Here is a 24847-nt window from a genome sequence, read left to right on the forward strand (position 1 = left end):
GTTTGACTTTTCAAAGGGAGCTTCTGTATTGACCCGTCTCCATTCACAATCTCATCTACAGCACCCCGTATCTTCAAAGGCAAAGCACTTCCTCATCGACACACACTCACACACACCCACACACCTGCTTCTTCTAAAGGTTTAATGTGCAGTGTAGAATCATTGGACTATTCACCCCTTTGAATATCCTCCGGTCGAACCACATCCGAGCTGCTTTTAGAGCGGGGAAACACACTCTAGTTGTGTAGCGGCCATTTTTATCCTGTGGGAGCACAGAGAGACAGTTCCCTCTCCTGTCAGCGCTTTCCCTGGCCTCTAATTAGAGGAAGACAATGAACAGAGCTGGACAGTTTGCACTGCTGACAGAGTGCTGGGGATTGGATAACAATTAGGTCCCGACCATTGTAGATGAATATCAAGGCAACAACTGAAGAATTCAATCTTTATTTCAAGCAAGTTTTGCCATATTTTCATCCAAAACATATATTTCATTTTATGTACAACTGTTAGGTCAAAGTGAAGGGCTGTGTTAGTATCAGAGGCTGTGTCTGCAGAAGCACAGAGGCCAGCGTTAGGATTTCACTGCAGCCAGAACAGTAGGCAAATTAATACAAAGAGAAATGAAGAGAAATGGACGGCACCAGTATTTAGTCAGTCTCTACATTTACATGGACAGCAATGTTGTAGATGTAAATGTCCCCCTCCAGATTTTTGGTCATAACATTGGTGATCCTCTCACTTATTGCCATGATCAGGTCAAACCAAGGCTTTTGTTAAATTTTTTCTAAATAAATGACATTCTTATCAGCCTGAGAAATTTGCCTTAAGTGCTTATTAGCAAATATTAGAAAGCTAGGGGTGGTTAATGTAGTAAACATACATAAAAATGTTGTTATTGTCATGAGTATGTTATAATACTGACAATAGTATGAAGCTAAAAGCACCACTGTCATACATGCAGCCTCTCGGACCTATTATAGTCTTGCTTTACACTCTTTCTCATAATATACCGACAGATTCACGTCATTAGATCAGCATTAGTTTCGCTCTGTTGCCACTCTCTGCTCAGATGTTTTTTATTAAAACACTTATGAAATGTTGATGCTGTCATTTAAAATCAGGCTCATTAATCCAGAAGCTCTGAAATAAAAGATGGAACAGATTGGTTTATTGGTCCTCAGATCGCGGCCCTTTGAAGATTAGATTACACGCTTCCTGTGTGGATGGGATAACAGGACACAGTCTGGACAAATAGAGTGGATGTACTGTACATCGTCTGAGTGAAAGGGGACAGGAGACTTTTCTCTGATCTTCCCATTCTCCACCAGTAGCCTGACAAGTAAGCCATTGTGCCGGCATGTTGGAAGCCACCAAAACAACTCGACCCGCCCTCAGCTCTGCTCTCCACACTGTTTCAGACACGTTGTGTATCACTGCTGAATGTAGAAGTTCGGACTTATGTTAGAGAGTTACAAATTATTATAATACAATTCAATTATTAGGGGTGCAAAAAGTAAGTAACTGATTGCTGGCAATCACATTCCTCCATCTTCCCTCTGCTCCTTCTCTATCAGCAGCAGATTTTTCTATTTTTTAAATGTGGGTGTAAATTACTGAAGGGCAAATCCATATAGCTGAACTGTTCACTGATGAATGGCAATAGCTTACTAGCTACGAATCACCAAGGACTGTGGCAAGAAAAACCCTCAGCTTCCTGTACTACAACCCAAACCCCAAAAACCACAACCTGCCAGTGTCAGTTTCACAAAAGGTGAAGACAGTGATTTTATTTACCATTGAAAGGCATGGAAAACAGTTCATTCACAATTCACACAGACTGTAAATAAAGAAGGAGGATGCATCTCCGTTTCCACAATCCAGAAATGAAGCCAAAATATCCCAGGTACAAACGCTGCCGTCTGGTGCATTTGAAGACTGGTTACACTTGACCAATCGTGAGTCAGTCTAAGTTTCACCCAATTTTATAAAATAAAATGATTGAAAGTATATCAACTTTGTATACAGCCTATATAATAATGTGTTAATGTATAAAAAAGGGATATAAATAATGGTAAATGTTTTGTATTTATATAGCGCTTCTCTAGTCTTACATTACAGTTTTACATTAATACACACATTCATACAGTGCATCTAATCGCAGCACTTTTGTTATTCCATGGGGGGCCATTCAGGGTTCAGCATCTTGCTCAAGGACACTTCGGCATGCAGATGGGTCAGACTGGGGATCAGAACCACCGACCTTCAGGTTAGAGGACGACCACTCTTCCCCTCAGCCACAGCCGCCCTAACAAAACAGTTAGTCTAATACATCACTATATCTTTTAGGATTTTTTTTAAATCTTTGCATCTAGTCAGTTATACAGTGTAGTTACAGCAACATTTGATGCACAGGCCTTAAAAAACTATAAACTTAAGATCCAAGCAATTATTACAAAACACTGCTATAGGTAGAATCAGAGGCTTTGGCTCAGGAGGTAGAGCGGGTCGTCCTCTAACCAAACGTCGGTGATAATTGACATTGTTCATGTACTGAGGATAGCTGCGCTGAGGGAATGAGAGGCCGCTGCACCTGCAGATGATACTCCAAAGGAAAACTGTAATCAGTTTACTGGGCTACTTCCTTAATCCTTAGGGATTCTTAATCACCTACTGGAGTTAATTGAGTTTAGAGCAGAAGAAAAGGATATGACTAAATGTCAGTTCAACTTCATAACCATATGAAATCCATATTTGGATCGAAGCTATGTCCACACTAATACTTCACTCCATCCAAACAAGCATTTCAGCTTTATATATATCAGAAACAATGTTTGTCCATTATTACACATATCACATGACGCATCACGCACACTGGGTATGTACAACCAGATTCTGACTGTACATCAGCTGCTAGAGACGAAAACGAGATTAGCAACCCCTGCCGCTGAGAGTGGAGGATTATGCAGTTTGTCTTCCTCTGGTAAAGGTTCACACGATAGAAGCTCTAAGACTGGTTGCGACTCAGTCAGGAAGCTAGTGTAGATGTCTGTGCAGTTTCTGCTCTTTCAGACGAAAACACAACCATAAAACTACAACAGGGCTTTTAAAATTGTCTGCAGTTGGATAGACAGGAGGCGTAAACATAGTAAATGTGATGTTTTTTTTAAAACTGAAAATTGTATTACTGGGGGTGTCGCCATTTAGACCTCAGTTTAAATGTTTCATTCCTAAAAAAATGTCTCCATCTTAATGGACGTGATGATGTGCGTGCCGCCTCCCACCCTGAGGCACAAAACATCCCTGCAGTCTCATCCAATACATTTAGCACACTTTCCTTCCCTCTGTCTTTCTCTCCGCCTGTCCCTCACTCCTTCCCTCTTTGCAGGACCCAGAGGAATAAAGCCTTAAAACCCTTACTAAGCAGGGTGTGTTCATAAGAGATCATTTCAAAAGCAGTTCATAAAAGGCACTACCCAGCATGTCAGCATTAGTGCTGTGTGTGTGTTGTGAAGTGGAGCCAGTATGGAGAGGGGATCAGAGGATGCGGGGGAATCCTCATTGAGATCACTGCATGTTAGATTAAAATACATGTAATTTGGCTGACGCTTTTGTCCAAAGCGACTTACAATTAGTACACTCAACATTTATGAGGGGCCATTTAGGGGTTCAGTATCTTGCCAAGGACACTTCAGCATGCAGATGGGAGAGAGTGGGAGTTTGAACCGGCAACCTTCTTATTGGTGAACCACCACTCTAACCACTAGGCCACACCGCCCCTATGTTTTGCTGTTGCAACTTCTACAACAAATCAATATGATACAATAGATTGATTCCTTCCTGGTTTTGATGAGTAAGATGTTTGTAGGACCTTTACAATCCAACAATTATAAGATAATTTTTTATTACGATGATTGAAATGTCTCCTATAGCCTTGGTCTTTCCGTGTGAAGTTAGCAAGTTATCTTGGTCGATGCAACCTTCTTTTCACAATCTCAAGATGTACGATGTCACGTTGTATTTTCCATTCCCCTGTTTAAAAAATGGACAGACGACGAAGGAGACCAGGCTGAAGAAGCGTGTTCATCTGAGGCATCAGAAAAAAGAGACCGGGGGCCCAAGCGCTCTTTGGTGACGTGGTTGATTACGTTACTATTGATCATCTGTAAAGCCCGCCCTGACAATTTGATTGGTCCGAACAGCTTCTGTTCGGGTATAGTTTCTCCCCAACGGAGCAATGCCAGACTGAACTTCCCGACCTCAAATGTTGTGGGTGGGGCTAAGTTGTTCTGGCATCCAGGCTAGGTATGTATGGTAGTACGATGAAAACCATGTGGCCCACTCAGTAGATCAGACATCAATACCTCAGTGCCTTTTTAAACTAAACGCCTCCTATTTTAGATCATAAGACAAGTTAAGTTCTGCCGCACTAATTAATGCATAGCCCCAGTTGATTTTATCAACCTTCTAGACCTATGGCAGCATACCTAAGAGCAGGTCTGACGCCGGGTTCACACCGGACGCGGGAGCGATGCCGAAGCGAGGCGTAAGCGCAGCGCCAAGCCTCTGGCTCCCATCCACTCCCATGTTAAATCGTTGTGCTGAACACACCGGACGCTGAAGCGTAGCGTTGCGCCACGGCTGCCTTGCGCCGTGCAGCGATCGTTTCAGCGTCGAGTCAATTTTTTCCGCTTAACGCGAGCGTATTGCAACAGGAAACACACTGAAAAATGATTTTAAACGATATTGACGACATATTTTATATGATATAAAAGATCAAATATGCATCCCATACTTTGTATTCACCTTCTGTTGTCCAGGAGTTTTAATTTTACCACTTTTACCGACCACATTATTAAATGTCCCCCTCTGCCCATCCACTACAGCCACACAAGCAAACATAAAGATAAACAGAGAGAGAGGGGGGGACGTATTCTCCACATAGGTTTGTGTGGAGAATACGTAATTCACCCTCGACACCCGACATTTAAAGGAGCCAACAGCGGAGAAGTTCGTCAACATGGATGATATTAAATTAATAATTGAAGTGGAGAAGTACAGTGAGTTGTATGATCCTCGGAACATGTTGTATAAAGACAAGAATAAAAAGGACACATGTTGGGACGCTGATGCAGTAAATTTTGGAGCAACAAGTAAGTATATGCTTGAAAAAAAAAAAAAAAATGCCGTTTTTACTGCAGGCTGATAACAACGGCGCTTCGGTGTCGCTACCGCGCCCGGTGTGAACAGCCAAGCGCCGGCGCGCTAGGGATTTGCGCTCACGCCTCGCTTCTGCGTCGCTTCCGCATCCGGTGTGAACCCGGCGTAAGACTGGACCACCTCTAACAATAAGCTTTATCAAAAAGGAAGGTTTTAAGTCTACGCACAGATTTTGTCTGCCTCCCGAACTGAAAGTGGTAGATTATTCCAGAGGAAAGGGGCTCGATGGCTGAAAGCTCTGGCTCCTACTCTACTTTTAGAGACTTTAGGGACGACAAGTAAGCCTGAATTCTGGGAGCGGAGTGCTCTAGTGGGTTGATAGAGTACTAACAGCTCTTTAAGGTAAAATCGCACCATATTATTCAGGGCCTTGAAGGTGAGGAGGAGAATTTTAAATTCTATTCTAGATTTAACTGGAAGCCAGGTTGGCGATGCTACTGGAGAAATGTGCTCTCTTTTCTTGGTTCTCGTCACGAACACGTGCTACTGCATTTTGGACAAGCTGTAGAGTCCAGTCTCGATGTAACAAAAGCGTATACTAGTTTTTCTTCATCTTTTTGCGAAAGGACGTGTCAAATTTTTGAGATATTACGCAAGTGGAAAAAGGCGGTCCTAGAAATTTGTTTTAGGTGTGAATTAAAGGACAAATCAGGGTTCAAAGATCACTCCCAAGTTCCTGACTGTTTCATTGGGACTAAGGGCAATGTCGTCTAGCGCAGCTATATCTTGAGATAATGTATCTCTAAGGTGTTTAGGGCCAAGTATTATAACCTCTGTTTTATCTGAGTTTAATAAGAGAAAATTGCGGGTCATCCAGGTTTTTATGTCCTTGAAACATGCTCAAGTTTAGTTAATTGATAACTTTGTTCAGGTTTTAATGACAAGTATAACTGGGTATCTTCCGCATAGAAGTGGAAATTTACAGAGTGTGTCCTGATAATGTTACCTAGTGGAAGCATATATAATGAGAATAAAATTGGGCCAAGCACAGAGCACTGTGGAACACCATGGTTAACTTTGGTGCGCACAGATGACTCATCATTAATTTGCACGACTTGGGAGCGATCAGAAAAATAAGAATTAAACCAGTTAAGAGCGGTTCCATTAATGTTGATTAACTGTTTAAGGCTTTGTAATAAAATGTGATGGTCAATTGTGTTGAATGCTTCTCTGAAGCTATTAGAAGGTCATTAGTGACTTTTGCTAAGGCTTTCTCTGTACTGTGATTGGCTCTGAACCCAGAACATCTGAAAGTCTTCATAAATATTATTTTCCTGGAGAAACTCACACAGCTGAATGGCTACAACGTTTTCTAAGATTTTAGACATGAAGGGGAGATTAGATATTGGTCTGTAATTGGCTAAAACCTCTGGGTCTAGGGTGGGTTTTTTGAGAAGGGGTTTGATTACAGCTATTTTCAAATACTGTGGTACATAAGCTGATGATAATGACAGATTGATTGCATTAAGTAACAAACTATCAATTAGGGGCAGAATTTCTTTAAGTAATTTTTTCGGAATCAGATCTAAGCAACAAGTTGTTGGTTTAGAACCTGAGATTATTTTGGTTAAATTTGGGAGGGCCTTTTTATGTTCTTTAACACTATTCTTACATTCTATGATATTTTCAACACGGTTGCTGGAGCGCCACTTCCTTTCTAGTTTTCTTGATAATTGTTTTAACTCACTTGTCTTAGAATTATACCACGGAGCTAATTTACTATGATTGACATTTTCTTTTTTAGAGGCGCTATTGAGTCTAATGTTAATCGTAATTAGTCTGCAGAGCTATCGACGAGATGGTCGATCTCAATGGAGCTCTGGTTTTTAAAGAATTTGTTGTTTATATCTACGGATAATACGGGTTTAAATGTAATGAATTATTTCCTTAAATTTAGCTACAGCACTATCAAGTAGACAAACTAGAAAATTAGTTTTTTATTTGTGGCATATATTCAGTTTATGAAAAATCGAAGGTCATTAAATTATGGTCTGATAGAGCTGGATTGCGTGGAAGTACTGTTAAATGTTCAATCCCGACACCGTACGATAATACAAGGTCAAGTGTGTGGTTACAACAATGAGTAGGTTGGTGTACACACTACCTGAAACCAATTGAGTCTAGTAACGAAATAAATGCTACGCTAAGGCTATCTTTATTATTGTCAACATGAATATTAAGGTCATCAACAATAATAATTTGATTGGTCGGTAAACCACAGCAAATATGATTGACTGTTGGTGTTTCCTGGATAGGCGTGGAAGACTAAGAACAAGACATTCAAATGAGTTATAGCTGAGTTTAGGTTTAGGATTAATTGATAGACTGAAGCTGGCTGAGGAGGGGTTGGATGAGGCATGTAGATTTGGTGTGGATAATGATCCTATCATCATGGCCGCAGAGGTTTGGATGGTTTGGAGCAGGGGTAGGCAACCTTTACTATCGAAAGAGCCATTTCGCCCCCTCTTCCCCCAAATTAAATCTGTCTGGAACCGCACAACATATTTGATAACACAGGTTATAAAGTTATATATATATATATATACATAGTTATACAATATATTTTAAAAACTATAGTTTGTTGCATTTATTAAATAATAGAACGACAATAAAAAAAACTGTTGACATTTAACTGCTATTTTTACCTGTTACAAAATAGAAAAACACCAAACTCGTATGAATTGGAGAACAAAATACACGTGTGGGCCTAGTTTGGAATAAATTAAACACAGAACTCAGCTTTTTTTGCTCATCTCCAGCTTGGTACTTTTCAGCAGATGCTGTGTGCTTGCTCTGGAAATATCTTTCAACATTACATTTCTTATTGTTTGCCAATTCCTCGCCACATATCAGACATACATGTAAGACAGCATCGGTGGCAGTGAAAGCAAATTAATCTGTCCACGCAGAATTAAACTCTATTTTCCTCCCAGACTTTTCTTTTCTGGGATTTATCCATGATTAGTTTACCGAGGCCGGGGGTCGGAACTATAGATTAGCGACCTGCAGGGAAGAGCTCCGGGACATAATAGGATGTGACGCATATTTTAGTTGCTGAAATATTAAAGCTCGGTACAAACCACCTGCAGCTTCTGCTCTGATCAAGAAGCTTAGGAGCTGATTTCTGATCAGCTGAGACCAGAGAAACTCGTTGTTTTCACTGTTTCCACTGTTGAGAAGCAGCCGGTCAGTCACTGAGAGGCTGCTCCACGTGAACGAGGTCCGATCTCACTGTGTCTCTCTGAGCGAGTGAGTGGGGCTCAGGGCGGGGGGCGGAGCCCCAGCTCTGTGTGTTTGTTGGCTATCTGGGAGGGCGCACACACACATTCATCCGCTCCTGGTATTTCATGATGGCCTGATCTGATGATTATTTAAAAAATGAGCGTGAAGGCTACGTTCAATCACGTTCATCATATGAAAGAACTGATTCGTTAAGTTCACCTTTCGCGAAAAATATGCGCAGCATGCACTGTACAGGGAGCCACTGCAGAGGGGCTGAAGAGCCGCATGCGGCTCCGGAGCCGCAGGTTGCCGACCGCTGGTTTGGAGAGGTTGTACGAGTTTATCTGGGAAGAGCGTTAGATAATATTGATATGGGGGCAGAAAGAGAGGGTAATGTCCAGAATTAGACCAAGGCTTGACCTGGACCAGGTAACGACCGATGGAGATGTTAAAGGACTGGGTTTTACAGAATGTGGACTTTCAGCCAATGAGGAGAACCCCCCACCTAGATACTCAATAGATAATGGATGGATGGACAATAAGTGCTGAAAATAAAAAATAGATTAATAGAAGATGCAACACATATCAGAAATAATAAAAGAAAAACGTTTTTTTAAAGTTGTCGTACATGTGGTATAACAACAGATTGACTTCCACTTAAGATATTTTAATTAAGTAAGTTATTTTAACTAACCGCACAGAGATGTAGTAGTAAGCAATTACATTTCATGAAGGTTGCTGGTTCAAATCCGGGTTAGGCCTTGATGGAGTGTTCTCCCTCTGTACTTCCTCTGGGTACTCCAGCTTCCTCCCACTACACATGCAGATTTGAGTTAGGGTAAAGATGTGAATGTGAAAGTGAATGGTTGTTTGACTCTGTATGTTGGCTCTGTGATATACTGGCGACCTGCAGTAACCCCGCCTCTGACCCATGTCAGCTGTCATTGCCAAGATCCATACAAGTTGATTGGCTGACGTGTCAGTTTGTCTCTGTCCTGTGTTTGAGAAGAAATTATTTGCCATTACCAACATCTTCTCTGGAAGTTTTCTGTTCAATGCATGTATGTTTAGTGTCAGTCTTTAATAATCTGTCCTTCTCTGTTACAGTGTGTAGGGGCGAAAAAATACTGCTGGTATTTTGAAGGTGGATACCCCATCTACTTCATGTAAGTACAACAATGTTCTACAACTGTACACCAAAGAAACAAAATTCTGCACACAAAACCCTTGTCTGTCCATCTCTATAGCCACTACACAGACATTTGATACTCCACCGTCCGGCTGTACAGCCTGATGTGTGGAGACGGTCTGAAACATATCCACAAGTCTGGGATAGATGAACAAGTGATCTGTTGAAAACGGATTTGCATAATGATGTGGGTCATTTCTTTTACAACATATACTTATTTTGTCATTAATACGATATCATCAGTACTTGCCTTTTGAACATAAATGTTACATATATATTATAAAGCCTAAAACAAATCTAAAAGAAAAAGTGTTTCAAATCTCTTCATGTAGTCATAGAAAAAGGTTGGAAAGTGAATATTTGCTTAATCTCCTCTGGAAACAAGGCCCACCTTCACTTTAATGTGCACACGCATTTACTGTCAAACACATGCAGGAAATTAAAGTGATCACAGCAACTTAGATTGAGAAATATTTCAACATTAGATCACAATATCTTTTCATTGTTTCAGTGAATAAAACTTATTTTGTTTGTTCTGTCCATAACTGCTCCACAACCTATAACCATGTTTTTATGACAGATTCATGAGCTACACTGAATATTTATGAATGAATACTGAATACTGAATGCAGAAGGTCTGGTTGCCTGCTGCTGGTACACTGTCTATTTAATATTGTAACCTTGACAACAAAGGTATGCCTGCCATCGTTGGGACTGCTTGATGGAGACTTCTTGGTTAAATCTAAGTCGTTAAACGCATTGTTATTTTCAGAGCTATTGAGGGAAGCAGATTGGGCCTAATTCCGCAATATCTTCTATCTCTATAAGAACTTTCTTTTCTTTCTTTTTAGCCTATTTTACACAATTTTTATTTGTCAATAGTGTAACAGATGAGCTCTTCAGTGAGAGTGGTCCTCAAGTGGGTTTTAGGAAGAAGAAGCCAAAGGACGCTTTGTCAATGAGGCCAATTGTGTTTAACAGAAAACCCAGACGACAGTCTTCTCCCACAGTTTAAACTTTCATCCATTTAGTTTGCTCTCTAGCTGCCGGCCACAGCTTCAGCTGCGCTGAGGAAGAGAGAAAGAGACAGAGTGTCAGTGAGGAGAGATGACCTTAGCAATGAAAAACAACTCCGACACCTCCTCCCTTTCCCACTCTCTGTCTCCTCTTCCTCAAGCCCCCGGCAAACTGTTTTCTCTCTCAGGTTAAACCCATAGAATTAACTATATTAATGTATAAGGACATCATGAAGCACTGCTCTGATTCCAGTCTATAGATAAAAAGAAGGAAAATAATCTATATTTAAAAAATGTTGTATAACTTAAATGACAAAACAGCTATGATTTAAATAGGCTACGCCAACAGAAACCTTAATTTAGCAACCCCAATTTTAACCTATAGTTTAAGTTACACCTGCTTCACTGTCAAAATGTCAAAATTGGTGCACAGCTCTTAAATTTGACAACCTTTTTTTGCTCTAGATTTCACCTTTCAGGCAACAACCAAGCTTCCGGGTCTTCTGGGTGAAAGTTGTTGGGGCTATACACAGCTTTTGGGGAAGATTGTGTATATTCAGTATAAAGACAGACAGGAAATACAAAGGGTCACAAGACAACCTAACCTTATCTGCCAGATGGTTCATTACACAGAACCATCCTGGGAATCTTTCTTGGAATCGGTCTGGTGCTTTCATGGCAGGTGATGAACCATCTGTTTATCACGCTCTATGAGAGCTGATAAAGCCAGTCGGAGTGGCAAAGTCTTCTCCATGGAGAAGAGCCTTTTGATATATCTAATGCTATCTCATAACTAACCTATTAAAGAGCAGTCATTGGTGATGCTGTAAGGGCTATAGCTACCAGTTGTTCCTCCAGACACTTTATAAGAACATGAGAGTAGGTGGTTCGATCTCCTTTGTTTTGCGTGACTAGAAAAGATAATTCAACATTTACCAATGGTTACTCTCTCGAAAGGCGGCTGATTGGTTGGAAACACAGTGGTCTGTAACAAGTTGATCCATTGCATTGTAACGTGATTAGTCTAAGCACAGTAAACTGAATACCCTAGACAAAGTAACCTAATTAGCCCATTTCACAGTTACCTGTTTATGATGCCCTCATGTACTACTGAATGCATATTGGCCTGATTGCTTTAACTAGGCATTGTTTGTATTCATGTGATCAGAAGATCTCATCCATTGACATTTTAACAACCCCCCTCCCGAATGGAAGGGGTTAGCCAGATGTATAAATACAAACCACTGTTTCCTATCTGGTGTGCATATTACAAACTGAAGTCTGTAGTATGCACCATGCTCGAGCATTAAAGGTGAGAATGCTATAAGAGAATTTGTGTCTTGTTTCCTCGTTGGTAGTGGGATCGTAGAAATTGCCACGACAAGACACTTTCAGAATCATTGTGCTCAACAGGTGTCTCACATTGTTTTAACAATGTTACTTTAAACATTTATTTATTAGTTCGGAGCTCAATCCATTTTCTGATGCCTCACAATCTACATATACAGTACATTAAATGTCTAATGGCTCCTGGTGCTGATCAGATTACTGTATGTTATGAACCCACGTGTCTACCCGACAGATTTTGACTGGAGAAGAGCCTCTGTTGCCCTGAGACTGACCTTTCTTACTGTAGCAGTCACGTTTCCCCCACAGAGACATGCAAGTGAAATGTCTCTGCCCCTTGACAGTTCAAGCCCGAACCACATCATTCAGAGGGTTTTAGCCTAATTCCTGTTGTAAGACTCTTAACATATCTTTTCCTCCACATCTGCCTTTTCCACCGTTCTGTGGTGCTTTAGCTGCAACCAAATTTAAGAGTCTAGGCTGGAGGATTTTAAGCCTCACTGCTCATTTCTCATGGTATTCTTTCAACTCAGAGTCTCAGTCTCTTTGTCTGAAGACAAAATGATGACATAAGAATCAGCAAATGAAAAACTTATTTGTGGTATTTTTCAAGGTTAAGATGGAGTCTTTCCCTTTGCAAATAAAAGCATGCAAATCAATACCTTTAAGCTATAATTTTGACTCATTCATTCTTGAGAAAAAAATAAACACTAATCTTCATCACTTACTATATCTCAAAGTTAGGATGAAAGATTTTATAACTTTGAAATGAGGGTCTCCTGAGATTCCACTGATTCAAGCTTTGAAAAACTCTGATTGGAATTGATTCTAATTTCTCTGCTGTACCTCGAGTAGCTACTAAGAATATTTATGAATGCGAACGAGCAGTGAATATAGCAGGAGCTGTCGTAAATGTGTCTCAATTCAAAACATCCTACTGAACGTCATGCTTTGGGCCCAGGGGCCTCCAGGGACACTCAGCTCGGGTCTGCTGCTGGAATGCCAGACAGCACCGTGAGTCTAAGGTTTGCGTTGTCATGGTGGTTATCCACAGTTGTATATCACACACACACACACACACACACACACACACACACCTTGTTGCTATTTCAGCTGTATTAATTCAGCTTTTATGGGGCTCTCCACAGACTGATCAATCAGTTGGTGTCTGTTCTGAATATTTATAGAGAGCCTCTGCTTCCTGTACAGCATAGAGACAGGAAGTAGTTGCTTGTTGTGGGAATTGTTGGGTTTCTTTTTAAGGCCTTGGCCTATATTATGATTTGGCTCTATGCAGATACAATTGAATTGAATATTTGAGACCACATGTCCAAGGTGACTGACGTATGGTAAATGGTAAATGGATTTGTATTTATATAGCGCTTTTCTAGTCTTGACCACTCAAAGCGCTTTACACTACAGTTTCACATTCACCCAATCACACACACATTCATACAGTGCATCTATCCCAGCACTCTGTTATTATATGGGGGCCATTCAGGGTTCAGCATCTTGCCCAAGGACACTTCGGCATGCAGATTGTTCAGACTGGGGATCGAACCGCCGACCTTCAGGTTGGAGGACGACCACTCTACCCCTCAGCCACAGCCGCCCCAGCTGTGGCTGAGGGTATGGTCTGTTTTGCTCAACTGATTTATTTTATTGGAACGTCTCTCTGTAACCAGGTTGTTTGCACAGTGCAAACTAATGCTGTACTGCCATGTTCATGTGTCCATGTGCATCTATGGGCAGCACTTTTTCTATGGGAACGGCACAGCCAATAGGGGCAATTTCAGTGTTCAGTGTCATCCTCATGGACGCTTTGTCATGCAGAGGATCGACCCGCCTTTATCAGTTTGTTGACTAAATCATTTATGGGTATGTGTATGGGGGTCTGGTTGTAACTCTGTCCCTGACTCTACACAATTTAACAGTCATTGAACATCTTGATATTAGACTTGGTGTTACACATACAGAGAGCACAGCGTGAGTTTATTTTGAGAGTATTTGTGTTATTGTAACAGGGACAACTTGGTTATTACACATTTGAGTGGACAAAAATGATGTGTAATTCCCCAAGGCTCCATCCTCGAGTCTCTACTGTTCATCATCCCACTACCCCAGATAATGGAAAAATAATGAATAAATCAATAATTGATCATTGAAAATAATAACTGAAACCATAAGCCAAGCCAGGTGGTGTAATTTTATTTACATAATCAGCCGGTTACCACTTTAAGAACATATGGAGGATTGAAGGACTTGGAAAAGGTGTTGAGGCATTTACCTTCAGATGACTTGATTTTTGTAATCGTGTATGTACAGGTAAAACTAATAAAACTGATCATAAAGCTGCAGCTGATTGAAAACGCTGATGACAGTCCTAATCAACATCAAGATAGTGGATCATAGCAGTCCAGCGCCCAGATCTTTACACTGGCTCCCTGTATGTCAAAAAAATTGGAATCAAAATGCTACAGTTGGTCTATAAAGCACTAAATTGGATTGGGGCCAAAATACATTTCTGATCTACTGTCTATTTTTGAATTCTCAATCTTTACATTTTATCTAAATGCATTCTTTTGTCATGTTGTATATGTCTTTGTGCTAACGGCCTCCGTGTGAAGCACTGTCTATTGGCTTGCTGTTGAGATGTGCTTTACCAGTAAACTCCCCCTGCCTGTTGCTGAGCTGCACGCCTCACTGTGCCTCTTTGTTTCAGATGTCGCTCTTATGAGGACTGCTGTGGGACTCGCTGCTGTGTGAGGGCCCTGTCCATCCAGAGACTATGGTATTTCTGGTGAGTTTGTGCAGCTACACTCTTTTCTCTTCAGATGAAGAGATTAAAATAGCCAATGAACATGTCATCCTAATATTCAGAAGCTTGGTGACACAGTTCCTACTACAACTATATATAAATGCACCATATCATCTTTATCAATAAAAAAGATCATGCCTTAAACTACACAAATAAGCAAGGTAGTTCTATACTCTGTGTGCTCAGCTTCTCTTAGGCATTGGGTAATAAAGACACTGCTTCTGTAGTTTGTTTATTGAACATCCGGCTCCGTTAAGTTGAGATTTAGACGAAAAGATTTGCAGATAAATTTTGTCCCAGTGAGTGAATCTACTAATTATTCGGAATCCACTGGAATTAACAGTGCCTTGAAATTCCAGAATCTTGTCCTCAGGATGTCTCTTATATGAGGTCTGTGACTATTTGAGCATGTGAGAGTTTGAAATATTTGGTTCTAAAACACTAAGGTCATATTCACTCATAATGTTGGGTTGGTGAAAGGTCTGTTCTCTTTATCACAGGGTGCTGCTGATGATGGGGGTGCTGTTCTGCTGTGGGGCTGGTTTCTTCATCCGCAGACGGATGTATCCGTCCCCTCTGAGAGACGATCCGACATTCAACGTGTCCTTCACCAGGCACCCAGCCACCTCACCAGGTACTGTGAGATTAAAACGCTGTGAAGTCAAAGTTCAGTGAGTCCAGGTCACAGAGGCCTTTTAGATTCACTCTACATGACAGGATAATAATAGAGAATAATACAACATTATTTATATAATGTAGTATCTTTCAAAACACAATTACTAGGTGCTAAAAAGTTAAAAAATTAAAAATTGAAGGCAAATGATAAACAGTTAAAAAGCAAACAAGAGGAAATCTTGATAAGGCTTAATTTAGGAAAGTTCATTTTCATTTCGAAGATAACACAGCAATAGAGCACAAGTACAGAAATTAAAATGTTACAGATGAGACAAGATAAATAAACAACATGTTAAAACAAAATCAAAAGTAGGACAAAGCACACCAATAAAAAGTGATCAGGAGTTTGTCATGTAAGCTGTAAGAGGAGAATATTTTGAGGCAACTGGAATAATTAAGATAACGTCCGAATTATGAATTGAATAATGATCCTTAAGGAAGAATTTACACAATACAAAAAAAAGAAAACCATACAACTGACGTAACAGCTCTTTAAACCAGTGTTTTGGTCATTTACAATCTTTTCTCCCAGAATGGAAGCTGGTGAGATCCACCGCTGTGGTCCACGAGACATCTGTGTTTAGACATTGCACTCACAAATAATATGACACAGTATTTGATGTAGTCTATTCTTAACTAGCCTTATTTCTTCTAACATCTATTTATAGGGTCGCCATCAAATATTTCCTCCATTAAAGTGCTTTCATGAAATATCACAGGATTTGTTTGGTAATTTCAATCAAGAGAGAGTTCATCCAAACATAATTATTCACTCACTATCAACTCACCACTATGCCAATGGCAGGGTGGGTGTGGTCTCAGTGATAACCAGTTAGAGCCAAATGTATTAGAGTTGAAGTAATGGTCACTGATTCTTCAAACGAAAAACAAAAACAACGGAAAAAAACACAACATGCCTCCATACTGCTCCTTTGGTGTCATCCAAGTGTCCGTAAGCAAATCACACTCGAAACGGTTTCCTTTACACCATGTATTTAGCCTGAATGTCCTCCTTTACCCTCCCTTTCTGTTTGTTTGTTTTTTAAATATGAAAGCGTACACTTCAACAGCCCCTCCTTCGGCATAGCGATGAGAAGATAAAGAGTGAATTTTCATTTTTGGGTAAACTATCCCTTAAAGTTTTTGGTGCATATGTGGAAAAGACAACAAGCCAATGTCAGCAAATCAGTTCATCGGTCCCGATCAAGAAAAGGGGTGGGAAGGCTGCTTCGGGCCCTGTTGCTAAGAAATGGAGATTTATGTATTTATACAGTCTGACTAATGAAAAGCATGAGTCAGCACTTTGATTGATGAGATGGATCCCAGAAAGCTAATGGAAGAATTTTTAGAAAAGTCTAACTTTAATGGTCCTTAGAGGATGACGTATACGTCTATATAGGTCTGCTGCTGTAAACGAAATGTCCACAGAAGGTGACTACCACTCCCATCTCATGTAGAGACCTCAAGTCTTGTAATAATGATTCTCAAGCACTTGTTGAGTGCACAAGCAGGGGCTGTAGAAGTATTGGACTTGAATATGATGGGTTAAGAGTTTAATTTGGACAGATAAGGTGACTATTCACCAACAGGTTTCGTGAAAAGGCTTTTTGTGATGCTGAAAAGCTTAGGATTCAAGGCAGTGTGTGTGATGGAGGCTGTCTGATGAATTTCTACTGAGTTTGGTAAACACTGTACACAGAAGATAAAAATCTTAGGCTATGACATTTGTTAATTATTCAAATGAGTCTTTATTTCTCTTTCAAAATACTGTGTTTTATTTTATTCTACTGCCAAGGGGAATGGGTTTTAAACTAAATAACCGACAAACTAATCAAAACTCTGTTTTGTTTTCATCAGCGCTGTGTCCTGTTCCACTGACAGCAGGAAAAACTTTTATCTGACTATAAAGTCTGTAATTGTGTTACTATTAAATGAATGGGACTTCACTCTGTGTCAGGCAGCCAAGCAAGAAATTGAATGGAGAACCCGTAAAGTAAAAGTCTATTCTGAAGGAAACTAGATGGGACAGGATTTTCTCAAAGTTTCTGGTGGACTGAGGTGCTGGGATGGCGAAGTGGAGGTGAGGGGATGTGCAAGGGCATTTGGGAATGATGAAAATATGTACTTTCAAATGTTGAATCATCAGCAAAACAATACTTACAAAAGTAAGCGATTTATGTAAAGAACAGATATGCTGTAAATAAACATTCAGATGACATTGTATTGGCATATAAGGCTTGATATTTCAAACACAACTAGAAAAATTCTTCATCCAGATAAATTATATAACTTGTGTATCAGAAACAAATATCTCTACATCCTAAAACACCTGAAATCTCATATCCCATGTACATTCACTTACACTGGGTTTGCAGATCGTTGCAGAAAATAATACAACCATGGAGCAGCAATGGTGAGAACAGCAGGATTTTCTTTTTTTAGCCTGATACAGAGGAACTGTTTCTGACAGTCAGCGCTAGAAACACTTTGTATTCACCTCTAGTTGAGTCGTGACCGATAAGACGAGGAGAAGGCTGATATCATCGTTTTCTAAAAATCTAATTTTCTGTCCATCCAGATTAAAACATAACCCTAGAAATTCTAAACTTAAACAGGACCGGCAGCATTTCCAACATTTAGGCAATTAAAAACTCCCGTGCAGTGAAGGGGTCAGGCATACATGTAGCAACACTGATGTCTTTGGAAACCCAAAATTGTCAGTGTGGACAATGTTCTGAAGTAATGCTTCACATTCACCAACTTTATTTAAAAATATACTTTAAGTCAAAGGGTTTTCTGCGGTTTTCATGTACTTGCATCAGCTGACAGGGACAGTGTAACAGCTTCTGTTCATTTGGATGTTTGCAGACAGCTCAGTTTCCCAGAGGCCAATGTTCAGCTGACTGTACAGTCTCTCTCTCTCTCTCTCTCTCTCTCTCTCTCTCTCTCTCTCTCTCTCTCTCACACATACATATTTTTCCCTATTATTTGTTCACACTTAATTTCTTTTCCTAACACCAAATATCCAGCGGCAGTTGTGCAGTAGCAGTAGCCTGGATGCCAGACGAACTTAGCCCCGCCCACAACATTTGAGGTTGGGAAGTTCGGTCTGGAGTCGCTCCGTTGGGGAGAAATTAGTGGAGTGGTCTCAGACTCACATTCTGACTAGAATTGTGAGTCTGACAACGTCAGGCTACAGTAGCAGCAGTATGACACATCATGTTCAAAGTTCCATCTTCTCTGAGTAGAATATTTTCAAGAATGAACTCGTAAGCCAGTATAGACAAGAAAGGATCATAGTACTCAAAATGGAAATGTCTTCATCTTCAGTTCCTTCTCCTTCTTCCTCCTTCGTGTGATAATGACAGAAATTACATGGGCCTTGGGTCTAGATCTCAGGCCTGGTATGTACTCAGACTTTATTTATCTTAGTCCAGCTCAAGGGGTGTTTGCTGCCCCCGATGGTCAATATATTTGTCATTTGCACTTGGCGAAGTATTTGGTCACCACCAGTAATCACATGTGTCGACAAATCCAGCCAGACTGAAATCTATGAACTGAACAACTAGAATAGCGTGATGCTGATGATGTATAAAATATGACAGTGTATGATCATATAGCCAAAGATTATCCATATTTGTAAACTGATGATAAATGTTAACCATTTTGGTTCCTTTCCTTTCCAGTTTCCCAGCAGCCAGGAAGTATGCATGGCTTCGGGGTCAATGGGATGACGGGTGGTGAACCGGGGATCACCATGACCCACCCAGCATACGCAGCACAGCCTGGCTCCGCCCATATGATGATGAGCTCCTTTCCTCCACCTCCATCCTACTGCAACCACCCACCACCGTCCTACGAACAAATATTTCAAAACAGCGACAAGAAGTAACGTCTGCAGTCCGCTGAGGAGATCGAACTTGAGTGAGGGAAGGAGAGAAGAATTCCAGGGAAATCTGATGAAGATGATGAAAAGGAAGGGGAGGCCTGCCAAATATTTGCAACTCTTCTTTTTGGGATGTAAAACTTGGAAAACACAATATTTTGTTCTGTGGAAAAGACCAAAATGAACAGTACCAGTAATTTAGATGCACAAACACACATATTCCCGCAAACACACACAGACACACACATGCACATTGCTTCACCTGAAGTGAGTCTTTTACTTTTGATTACTTGTGGACCCGTGTATACAGCGAGCGTGCCGGACCTGTTGAACTGAGGACGAGTGATGATGGACCCGTTGAGCTGAAGTGATTTACCCACTGTCCCCTTCCCCTCAACCCTCCCTGTGCTGCTACAGATAGAACTGTGTAAACAGAAACATGCCTGTCACACTCATATTGCATTCAAATGCCGGGTAATTTTGATTAAAAGTAATTGCACACTCTACAGAAACACCTCAACACAAACGGTTCGTAAAAAACAGTTTCACGCATGACACTGACTTATTTTCTATCCACCATTTTACTGTAGCCTGGGCTTTTTACTAAATGATGAGTTCTTGATGCATTTTTTATGACAGTAAGTGTCATCCAGTTATGTAATGGTATAATAAGCCACTACAGCAGCGTGTGGCTCATTGTTCTGTTACTCTGATTAAGGCTTTTAGTTGACCTCATCAGACCTGGCCACAGTGCTGCTGAGATGTGGTGATGGCATTCTGCTCTTGTTCCAGTGTCTAATGCAATGTCTTGGCTCCCACGTACGGAAATGACACTTTCTGGCTCACGGTGTAAAACAGCTGGTTTTCACCATCACATTACTCTGGAAGGTAACAGCTGTCTACAGCTGACATGATCATCAGTCATCATCATTGTGTGGCATTGAGCCAGCAACAATGTCAGTCCTGTATTACTAGCAGAGTTGGATCATGTGTGCTGCAGGAAAATCAACTGTTTTTTTAACTTGGGAGTGTTACTGCATACTAAGGCCTGGTCATAGTAGCAGTGAAAACATCCACATTTTGTAGAAACACTGGATTTGCCTGTGAGAGGCAGGAATTGTTAAGCCTAGAGTTCAAACTTTGACCCACAAAGATAGCTAGATAGGAAGAAATGCCAGAGACTGCGTTGTCAACGACGTCAATATTCCAATTTTAACACCAATAGTCTGAATGAGATAATGCCATGACTTTCAGATTACCCTAACCTGAATAAGGTCATACTTGGAATAAGCAATCATTTAATTTAAACAATCCAAAATTATTCCGACCTTAGTTGCATTACGTAGACATGCATATGTCTTAGTTGCATTATTATGTCCTATTGAAGTTTTAACAGAATTTTGCGGTATCGACATGCAGCAGTTACCAAATGCTTGATGTAACATTGCCTGGGCAAAATGAAGAATAGAAAGGAGTTGTAGCTTTAGCAAAATTATAAAAGAAAACACGCAAAATGGTGAAAATATTAGCATCGTACAATAAACCATTTCAGGTTTGGGTTTTAAAACTGGCAGAATAATAGTCTATGCTCCTTAACATGCAAACGGAATTTGAACAGACTAATACACCGCAACTCATGTCAACATCATAAATCGAAATAATGTCTTATTCTGATATGGTCAATATTCAGATTACTAGTGTCCATGTGAACATAGTTAGAGTATAACTTTGATTACAAACAGTACATAACCAACTGCATTTCTAGCTTCTTTACTGGCATTTTCAAGCAAAGACACAGGTATGAAAACACACTTTGTGCTGCTGCATTGACCGCACTTACATTAAAACATTTAAATCAAATCAAATTGAAACAAATGCGTAAACAGGAAAAGGGGAAGTAAGTTAATAAATCCTGTCCTGTCTGTATGTGCTCAAACTGAAAAGATAGTAAGAGGAAGGAGAGAAGTGAATGTTAATGACCGTTCCCCTGCTCTCTTAGTGAGATGCTGTAGCCGGGGTGGAGGATGTTGCTGTAGGAGCTGCAGCACTGATCCATATCTCTCATGTGACAGTCCTGCTGCATCACTGAGTGTTACGTGCCAAGAGCCTCGCACACTTTAGTAAACAACTGGTCTTCACTCAGCTTATTTCTGTGAAGCTCACTGCGTGCACTTTCAGACCTGGTGACGGAGAATCAGCTGCTCGACAAGGTCACTCTCTGTTCTGTTTAACAGTCACTCTGTCACATCACATTGTCTCCTCGACAATACACGTTAGGTTCTGACGTTCACTTTTTCCTTCAAGTTGCTGAAACAAACATCGCTAACTTATGGCAATAGTTTTTGATCTCAGGTAAATCAAACACTGATTTCAAAACAAACCCAAAGTGGAGGTTGGAAAAATCAGAGAGAGAGAGACGAGCAAAACTGAACTGATGATAAGAACTTGACTTAAACAGGACTTTATGTACACTTCTTCAAATTTAAAAGAGTTGATATTTATTAACTTATTTGATGATGCCCTTAGTCAGGCTGCCTTTTCATACCTGAAATATTTGGTAAAATATGTTTATTTATTCCTACTCGTAACAATTTCTTCATAATCACCCCCTGGTCTTGTGTAAGTGATTTACCGTGAACACCACTGTTTGATAGTTGAGTTCAATATGGTGATTGAGATCAAGTGAAGTGCACAAACAGGGACCCATTGGTTGGTGTGAAGTAACTCAGTGTCTTTGTTGAGAGTGAGCCAGTCCTCTCTTACAGATCTGCTTTTGAAATTTGCTCTGTTGGTAGGCAGACTTTTTGTTGTTGCTGTGTCTCAGTTCAAGAGCTGCATCCTTCAGAGGCTGCATATGAAGACGGACCGAGTCACAGCGGCGCAACCAGGCTGTGACTCGGTCCGTCGGCTCCTTCAAATGTGTCCTTGCTTCAACTCCATCGTACAGCGGGACACATGGGACACTAAACACAACTGTTTAAATCATCTGTAGACCAGACCAGTCTCATTTTAGTTTGGCGGCCTCCAAAGGATGCAACCCCTGAATTTAGACGCAGATTATCTTTAACCTGAACTAAGCTAGCTGGCTATTGGCTGTAGCTTCATACTTATCAACATCTGCAATATCAGTGTTACTCTTAATCAAACTCTTCAACACAGACAGTTTGGGAGTAACCATTTGGCCACCAGTGGCAGAACTGAGTGATCTGCATGAATATATCATGCTCCTTTTTAAAAAAAAGTCATCAGGAAAATGTCCTATTGTCTGATGAGCTCTTATTTTCATTTAATTAGCAGTTCTACAATTTACTGGTATATGGTCCTGCATCTGTGACATGAAGCTAAACCATTTTTAATACATTACAGTACAATACAATAGTTTATTAATCCTCAAGGCAATCTGGTAAAAATAAGACAAAAACAAGACACAGACATTCACTGAAAAACAGCCACAAAACAATAACACAGTAACACACAATAAAAGATGAGAACAGTTGCGTTAAGCTAAAAGTGTAATTAAACACAATTTCACACTGGATAATTTTAGGATTTTTGTCAAATCTCTAATTTTGAGGCTGGAAATGACTTTGACTGTCAGAGTAAAAGCCAAAATGACATTAGGATAAATAACGTTTTATAAAATCTAATGAGAATGAACTGAAGTTCAAATCAACCCTCTGTAAAAATATCAAGCAAACTGTTTCCTAACTACGACCTGAAGTTTATTTCTTTAATTATATTTCCCTTTACATGTGCTTGTTCATGGTTCCTCAGTGCTTATGTTCAGAGAATCGCGAGACGACTTGTTTCCTCGTTGTGTTTATAAAAAGGTTGAACATGTTAGCTCCAGTTTGGAGTTTTGCGGTGATATAAATACTTGGACGATGATGATGTGGTAGTTTCATCCGATAGCCGAGCTCTTTCTGTAGATTTGTCCTTACAGACATCCCATAGTCATGCTCACTCAAGAAGCACCAACCACACTGAAAGCACCATGGGCCTTATCCAAGAATCTCAGCAGGCCATGACACACATCACACTGCATCAGACATTAATTTTACTGCATTAAACTCCACTTTCATGCACACGTATTAATTTAATTTAATTTAGGATTAGGACTCTAAAGTCAAACAAGTGTTTTGTTTCTGTGAAGGCAAAAAATCTTTGGATGATTGGTACAACAAGGCCACGTGAATTTGAATTGTACTTTAAGAGAAAGTTGTAAATTGAAGAATGCGGCAGGTTCCCTTTTATCACCACTACATGTCCCACTAAACTGTTGGTCTGCTTGGTGCTTGCATGAAGCCTATTTTTCCTTAAGTTGGGCTGAGGACTTTCAGTTATTGCAGTTACATCTGGTGGCCATAACAGTTTCCACAGCCTCTGGACAAAAGGCTGTGAAAATAAAGAGGAGACATGGAACAGTTGAAATTTTAATGAAAATGTCTGTTTACTGTTTGAGTTGCACAGTAAACAATGTAAAACTAATCAAAGAAAGTTGCTGGATACATGGGTAGTAGGATCATGTGTTTATCGCTTTTACAGAACAAATATTTCACCTTTTTCTCCTCGGAGGATGAATCTCACAGAAGCTTGTTTGGCATTGGTCACAAAATGGAGGAATTTGACAGGAATGTCTGTAAAATGATGAAGACCAATTCTGCAAAAACAAAATGATAATACGTACTTCAAATTTATTTCGTTTGTGACGTGGTACCTCAAACTATAGTGTCCAATAATTATGAGAAACTATATTTTACCATCATTTACGTACTATCACATAGATTCTGAAGGGTTCTCATGATTATTAATCATTTATGAGATACCAATTCAGGGATTTTCCAAGTCATTTCATACTTTTATGAGATGCTACACATTTTATTTTATTTGGCTTTGAATCTATTGAGGTATTATGAAGATAGATTGAAAATTCAATCTGTGAGAACCAGGAACATCAATGGCAAATTTAAGTGCAGAGTGATCTGGCCTATCGTTATATTTTGCATTTAGAGATTGGAAACCTAATTTGAACCTGGTTATCAGCACTTTATCGAAATTTATTTCTGTCAGGAATTTACATACAGTCTCTAACGTGTATGTGTCCCCATCAGGTTGTTATTTAGATAGATGCAGCCTGTCCTCCAGTGGAATCCCCCTGTGTCACCAGATGTGGTTGGAACAGCTTTTGAGAACAGCCAAGCCTGTTTGAACTCTGTTAGAATCATTTGTGGCCCCTGCAGCAACAGAGTCTCTTCCGGTCTCTTGCTGTTTAATATTGGAATTCAGATATAGCTAAATATTAGAAAGTGTATATTCTGTTTGATCATGTCAAACTATGCAACAGATTCTGCAATTACAAAAGCGTCTTGACCCTGTGTCCTCCTTCGAGTATTTCAATTTTATAATATCATTATACATTGTGAAATATGTAAATAAACTTCACTTCTGATAAAATGTGATACCGACCAATGATTGAA

At 40.1% G+C, this 24847-nt stretch overlaps 2 protein-coding genes across 2 annotated transcripts in view; one reads left to right on the forward strand and one right to left on the reverse strand.

Moving 5' to 3' along the window:
- The window catches only part of vopp1b (VOPP1 WW domain binding protein b), a 32861-nt gene extending 8064 nt beyond the window's left edge, over nucleotides 1–24797 (forward strand). Inside the window, exons 3-6 of the mRNA XM_062380038.1 lie at nucleotides 9547–9605; nucleotides 14714–14791; nucleotides 15310–15443; nucleotides 19171–24797. Of these exons, the coding sequence (XP_062236022.1) occupies nucleotides 9547–9605; nucleotides 14714–14791; nucleotides 15310–15443; nucleotides 19171–19376 (477 nt within the window). The 3' untranslated portion in view covers nucleotides 19377–24797. The remainder of the gene's footprint in view (nucleotides 1–9546; nucleotides 9606–14713; nucleotides 14792–15309; nucleotides 15444–19170) is intronic.
- tgfbr1b (transforming growth factor, beta receptor 1 b) overlaps nucleotides 6326–24847 on the reverse strand; it is a 126794-nt gene continuing 108272 nt past the window's right edge. The window contains exon 10 of the transcript XR_009911979.1: nucleotides 6326–6335. The gene's annotated coding sequence lies outside the window, so the exon portion shown is untranslated. The remainder of the gene's footprint in view (nucleotides 6336–24847) is intronic.

Source organism: Platichthys flesus, chromosome 21, assembly GCF_949316205.1.
Source record: "Platichthys flesus chromosome 21, fPlaFle2.1, whole genome shotgun sequence".
Lineage (NCBI taxonomy): Eukaryota > Metazoa > Chordata > Actinopteri > Pleuronectiformes > Pleuronectidae > Platichthys > Platichthys flesus.